This window comes from Micromesistius poutassou (assembly GCF_964030765.1).
Source record: "Micromesistius poutassou genome assembly, chromosome: 17".
NCBI lineage: Eukaryota > Metazoa > Chordata > Actinopteri > Gadiformes > Gadidae > Micromesistius > Micromesistius poutassou.
Genome location: NC_140287.1, coordinates 5,602,674 through 5,609,837, shown reverse-complemented (window position 1 = coordinate 5,609,837; position 7,164 = coordinate 5,602,674). Strand labels below are relative to the sequence as shown.

Sequence of the window (7,164 nt, the reverse complement as noted above, 5' to 3'; positions counted from 1 at the left end):
GAGCATGCGCAGAACGCAATTCAACGCATAATCCAATTAGACTCTGTACATGCACGCTTAGCTCGACTATGAATCGCATTATCTAGGGGTCTTAATTCGACTATGAGTAACCCAATTCGATTTGAGTATAGCTCGACTAAGGTATACATGCATCTTAGTAATCCAATCATAGTTGGACTAAGCCAATAAGTCGACTTTCTTGAGTGTCATGTAAATGCACTGATTGTTGAAATCATATGCTGGATGCTTTATTCTTTCCATGTGGCTTTTAGTTAATGAATGGGCTATAATAAGACGTTGGCTATGTAATCGCTGACAACAGGAGACATTTCATAGTGGTTGGACATTTTAGCGTGCCGACAGGCTTTTGTCGGGACGCGGAACATGCAACTCAAAATCGGGACTGTCCCCGCAAAACCGGGACGTCTGGTCACCCTAAATGAATGATGATCGGGCGGGTGCGGGTATCAATTGTTGAAAAAAAACGTTGCTGCGGATTATTGATATTAAGCAGCGGGTGCGGATGACATTACAGCTCATCTCTCTAGACTTCACTGCACTACGCCCTGACCCTAACAGCCATCATAATGCCTAGACTAGTAGTAATTGACACTTTGTTGCTGCGTGTATCGTGATCGATACAAAGTAAAGATTATCTAGAGCATCGCACCCTCGAATCTTGTAGTGTGGCCAGACAAGACGACGCCCGATTTCCTGGCACTGTGATCGCATAGTGTGACATGTTAAATCGTGGAGGAATATCTGAGAATCGTATCGTCTGAACCAGCCAGCGAGTTCAGGGAAGCCGACCTTACGACTCGGCAACAAAAATGGCTGCGCCCGTAAAGAAATTTATTTTATTTGTATTTGTACCACGTTGGTCATTTTAATGTCGATTTTAAATGCTCTTACACAGTTGATTACATTGCTAGTTTATTCCGCTGCGCGTCGGGACGGACAACGCCCCTTAACTGTGGTATAATGAGCGTATACCACAGCCTGTCGTGATCTATTGCTTAAATATATTTTTGTATTATAGCTATCTATCTATCTATCTATCTATCTATCTCTCTCTCTCTCTCTCTCTCTCTCTCTCTCTCTCTCTCTCTCTCTCTCTCTCTCTCTCTCTCTCTCTCTCTCTCTCTCTCTCTCTTTCACTTTCTCTCTCCCTCTCTCTTTAATTATTATTAAATCGTTTTTCAATTTTAGCCAAGCCAATAAGATAGGCTTTGACATTGAATAAGTGGTTAAAAATTAATTTACTATTAATTAGTATTGTATACATCGTGTAATCTGCATCATGGCAAATGGGATTAGGAACAAAACACAGCCCCTCCTCTCAGAAAATAGTTTTTTAAAAAAAGTTTTAAAAAAAAGTGCCTGGCCGGACTGCAGGTGTGCTCTGCCCACGTCGTTAACGTGCGTCTTGCAAGAGTGCAAGAGTCTAATTACTGTTGGACATTTTGAGACCACTTCACCTCGTGTTGGAAGCTGTATTGACGCCTTGGAAGAGAAGTGTAAGTATATAAAAGACTTGTTGATATGCTGTGGAATAATTGTATGAGTATACAAAAATATAGTTGTATATATTTAAGCAATAGATCACGACATGCTGTGGTATACAGCATATACCACAGTTAAGGGGCGTTGTCCGTCCCGACGCGCAGTGGAGGGACGGCGACCCCCTTCACTGTGGTATAATGAACGTATACCACTGACTGAAGTGATCTATTGCTTTTATAAAACGGTTACGTAAATATGGCGAAATGAAAGTCAAAGACACCCTCAATTTTGAAAAAGCTAGAAAGTCGAAAAAGCATTTTTTTTTTTAACGAACACAAAAAAGTAGTCCCTCCTGGCTGCCGGCAAAGTGTACGGCGGTTGCTATGCAACACACTGTAGCGTCCTTCAGAGAGAAGGCTAGGCTAAAGACGGTAGCTTGGTTCGCCGGCAATTTAGCCTTCTATCGAATTCACTCGAACTCGATAGTAGGCTAAATTTCCGACCGTGTGCCTATTGCTTTATAACATTTCCACCCTCTCCAGCAATCAACATGTTTTTAGGCTTCAGTGAACTATGCTATCGCTTTTATATATAAATAAACAACAGTTCACGTTAGGCGCGGAGTGATACTGAACTCTGTAAACTGAACGGGCGTCATAGCTGTGTGTATACGCTCAATATACAACAGTTGGGAACCAATCAGATCGCTTGATTTAAGCCACCCGCTTTATAATTAAGTTAGGTAAGGGGGTCACAAATTACAGTAAAAGCGTAAATGTGAATCTTGTCCAGTCTCTTGCAATCAATCTCCCACATACCCACTTACAATTTACAATAATTGTCTTCAAAACTTTAGCCATAGATTACATCAGAATATCCCTCCAGAGTACACTGTTATATTGACAACATGACTAAGAAATTTGACTTAGTCTTTGTCTTATCTGTATACAATGACACAAGGACTTGTCATTCTGATGGCATTGACATGCTCATTGACACAGATATTTACTTTTGAGAGATGAACTAAGGATTTTGAGCAAGAGACTGGCTTTTGCAGGTAATCCATGGTGTTTTGCTATTTGTACGAATTGGAAAGGGCGATAGTCCTAATGGCCCACGGTCGATACAATACATATATTGTTTTACATGTATGTCTGTATGCAGTATTGTAATAAAATAAACATTCTCAGGTCTATTATAGTGCTACCTAGTTGTTATTATACTGTTGCTACTATTTGATCTACATTATGCAATAGTAAGTAGAGGGAGAAGTGAGGGTTGCAGCCGTCTGATGTCGCCAGGTGACTGGGGTGATGTCCGGGTACCAGGGCCTCCTCCCGCTAGCCCTGCTGGGTCTCTGGCTGTGCCACTTCTCCCTGGCCAACAACAACACCGCCTGCCAGCCCTCCGGGTCGAACAACGCCTACAACATCTTCCTCCACCGCCATGTCCCGCCTGGAATGCCCAGCGGCGATGACCACAATGCCTGGCAGAAGTTCATCTCCCCCATGGGCTGCGAGCAGCCCACCCAGTCTTTCCTGGACCCCGGCGACCTGATGCGGGTGAAGGTGGTGTGCAGCGACCGCGGCGGGCAGCGGCTCAAGGAGAACCTGTGCATCAGCCTCGAGCTCTTCTCCTTAGTCACGGTGCACAGTGACCTCAACACCTGCGAGATCCGCCACGTCACGAGGGAGATAAAGCACCTGATCCTGGCCTGTGATGAGCTGGAGAACAAGTGTCTGCCCGTCCACTTCGAGAGCAACTGGCAGTACCTGGAGCCTGGTAAAATCGGCCAGGGCTGCCAAACGGGGAAGTTAACCGCTGCGGGGGCAGCGGCCGGCCTGGGGGCCAGCTGGCTCTGGTTGTTGCTGTCGTCCGGCCTGCTTCTGCTCACCTGCAGTCAGTAGTTCCCTTTGGACAGCAACTGCTTTTCATATTGCCAAAAATCAATACCATTTATTTGTTGATAAGTTTATTTGTTGATAAGTTAAAATCAATAAAAACACATTTTCTCATTCTGATTGCTGTAGTATGCCTACTTGCAAATGGTGGGTTTTTACTTACTACGGGTCATTATAGCGTTATAGCGAATAAGGATGCAATTTAGTTTGAAATATTCACCAAAAATCTATAAAAACACATTTTCTCATTCTGATTGCTGTAGTACTTGCCAATTTAACTTTAACTTACTATGGGCCACTTTAACTTACTATGGGTCATTATTTGTTGATATTTTGCATTATAGTGAATAAGGATCCAATTAAGTTTGAAATATTCACTTTTATTTATTTTTTGTGAATATTTCAAACTATTAATTTCATCCTGTTTCACTATAATGCTAAATATCAACAAATAATGACCCGTAGTAAGTAACATTCAATTCAATTCAATATTTGTATAGCCCTTAATCACCATTATAGTCTTAAAGGGCTTAACAGGCCAAGTATTTATGACACCACCCAGACCCAAGCCCCCACACGGGCAAGAAAAAACTCGCTTAAGCAAGGAAGAAAAAAAACGCAGAGTGGGGTTATCCCTCCTTCCAGGGATGGTCAGGAGTGCAATGGGTGCCACAATTGACATACATAAATACAGGCATTAAAATTGATGATGGGATGCTGGCCGGTTAACCATGAGGAGAATATAGTAGGGGTGTATGATGCACTAAAGTCACGATTCGGTACGTACCTTGGTTTTTAAATCACGGGTTGGTATGTTTTTCTGTACAGCAGTTTTTTATTTTTATTAAACAATTTGATTTTGATTTGATTGATTAAATTGTATCAAACAAATGCCTAACACAAATGAAAAGACATCAAATACAATTGAGGATAAAAACACAATAAAGTCCAGGACTTATTTCCATTGTGGTCCTCAACACAAAACATCAGGACAAGACAAGGCACTCACAGAGTGTGATAATCAATAAAAACTTTATTCTAAAAAACTTTTTTTTTTTTCGGTACGTACCGAAATGAAACGTGCATCGAACCGTTAGACCCGTACCGAAAAATCTTGGTACAAATACACGTATTGTTACACCCCTAGAATCCAGGCATCCAGTGGCAGTCACCGCAACACGCTGGAACAGAGAGAATAATGAAGTAGAAGGGAAGAAGTACATAGTGGAAATGTATACTGCTACTCATTTGGTAACCGCATTAACAGAAGCACGAACAAACACGCAGCGGTCTGTATCGTTTTTGCACTCCTATGTCTCAAACGCAAGGCTGTAAAGGTGCGTTTTAAGCTTTGCTTTGAATAGCTCCAGAGTCAGCTTCCCTGATCACAGGTGGCAGACTATTCCATAGGAAGGGGGCCCGGTAGGCGAAGGCTGATTTATTTTTAACCTTTGCTAGCGAAAGAAGGCCAGCTCCCGAAGACTGGAGGGGCCGTGAGGGACTGTAAGGAATGATGAGGTCCTTCAGGTAGGATGGAGCTCGTCCATGCAAGGCTTTATAGGTTAGCAGTAACACCTTAAAATCCGATCTGGAAGTAATTGGTAGCCAGTGCAAAGAGGCGAGAATAGGAGTGATGCTATCAAACTTTCTCGTTCCGATCAGTAGTCTAGCTGCAGCATTTTGTACAAGCTGTAGACTTCTCGTGGTAGAAAAAAAAAAAAAAACACCATTGGCAAGTACTAAAGTGGTTTAAGACCAGTAATGTGAGGTCAAGACTGACTCGCAGTTAGTGAAACGTTATCTTAAAAAAAAACATCTACATCTGAATGCAATCAATGCTGGACTTGCATCAAGGCCTTTACATTTCCAAAACCTATTCCAAACCTTTAGAATGTTTCAATAGTAAGACTTAAAAAAAAAGAAAGAAGAAGACATTAAACTGTTACCTTTTAGAGTTGTATCCAGTCCACTGTGCACCTCCGCCAAGCAAAAAAAATAATTGAATGCAGTATTTCTGTGACGCGACTCTCTGGTAGCAGCACTAATGGCTTATCGAAGAAAGAGCGGATTGGACAATCACTTTACACATTTTGGGTTAATCACAAAAAAATAACACAATCAGTTTTACATGACACACATTTTTTTATTTATAACATATATAATGTGTTATATACATATATATATATATATATACTACAATTATTTAACACATCTTTTGTGAGAGTGCAGGGTACCCCAAAACTGAGAGTCGGCCATGAGAGTCATGAGAGTCCTGAGAGTCTTGGATGATATTATGATGATGATATCTTGGTGATGTTCTGCGTATTTAGCTGGCCGTGCCTATGGTATCCTAGCCTGGAAATCCAGCCCCACGGCACATCTAGAAAACTGTAGGGTCTGGCAACGAGTAATGAAAATGGGCCAACTCGAGGGGCGGCACCAAGCACGCATTTGAAAATATCACTGCACGCAATTGGATAACACCAGAGAATGTCTAATGTGAAGAGAACTGGCACTCTCTGGTGACTTCCGGTTTCTGAACTGACATCTCTGTCCATGCGAGGGCGCTCACCAGTGAGTGCAGAATGAATGGGAGTCGACGGGGTTTCACCCTCAAATTCCACTTTTCTCAGGGTGTAATTAATTAACTAACCCTTACCCTAACCCTAATAAGTAATTTGAGAGTCACATTCAAAAGGGGGGGCTAAAAGAATACACTCAGCTGAATATTGCATTTTTTAAGTTCACTTAACTGTTCTGAAAATCTGTTCAAAAAGATGATGACGTCACTGCCTTCTGAGTCACTTTGGCACTTCCGCATATATAATATATATATTATATATATACATATAATATATAACAATTAACTTTGATGGAAAGTCCTCCTTAAGATAATTTCTGATTGTGCTTCAGCTTCAGATGCCATCAAGAGGGGTCTCTGGTCGTAATCAGTTGCAAGTCCGTCCCTGACCAATCAGCATTCATTAGCAGAATGCTAGCGTGTACGGCCAACAACGGCCCAAACTATAAGAAATCGAAAGGACATAAGTACTCATTCATTCGACTTTTGAACTATAATCTATATTGAACTTGCGGAATCGACAATACAATCTGCGATATTTCAACGACAAGCAGGTGAAAGAGATACAATTAGCCGTCTAGCCCCATAGACCCCCATTCAATCTGCACTCATTCGATCACCCCCAGTGGAATTCTAATGGAACTGCAACCAAGTTTGATACAATGGGGCTCATTAGAGAGTGCCAAGGCTCTCCGTAGATGGGCTCTGATAAACCTACGACCAATCAGAAGAATACAAGGGGTGACGTATCCAGACCAGCGGAGCTAACCAATAGATAAGACTCTTGCCGTATCCAGTCGGTAAAACAGCTTTTGGCCCGCCTATATCAGATACACCGATGTGATTGGTTAATGTTCTGGGCCAGGGGAATCGGGGAGTGAGTATATTGCTTGTTCCCAGAGTGACTCGCTGAGCAAATTCAAATTGTGCTTTCACGAGAACTCTGGATTTCCAGGATAATGGTATCCTGGAATCCGGACCTGTAACTGTTTGGCTTTCGGTTAACGTGAAACTTGCCATGTTTTGACATAGGCAACCCTGGGTTCAACAGATTAAGCAAAGTGTTGAATTAAGCAATGTGTTAGATCATGTTTGTATGTCTCAGTAATATTCAGGACTCCTATCACTGCAAGGGGGGGTGCCCAACGTTTAGTTGTTATTGGCCTGTGCCCTGTGGCC

At 42.2% G+C, this 7,164-nt stretch overlaps 1 protein-coding gene across 1 annotated transcript; it reads left to right on the top strand.

The window, feature by feature from the left end:
• Positions 1–2,816: 2,816 nt before the first annotated feature.
• LOC311362765 (angiogenin-like) lies at positions 2,817–3,410 on the top strand (the record flags this gene model as incomplete). Its single annotated transcript, XM_084482671.1, has 1 exon — positions 2,817–3,410. One exon carries the CDS (start codon positions 2,817–2,819, stop codon positions 3,408–3,410), a length of 594 nt encoding a protein of 197 aa, XP_084338797.1.
• Between the last annotated feature and the right edge of the window lie 3,754 nt (positions 3,411–7,164).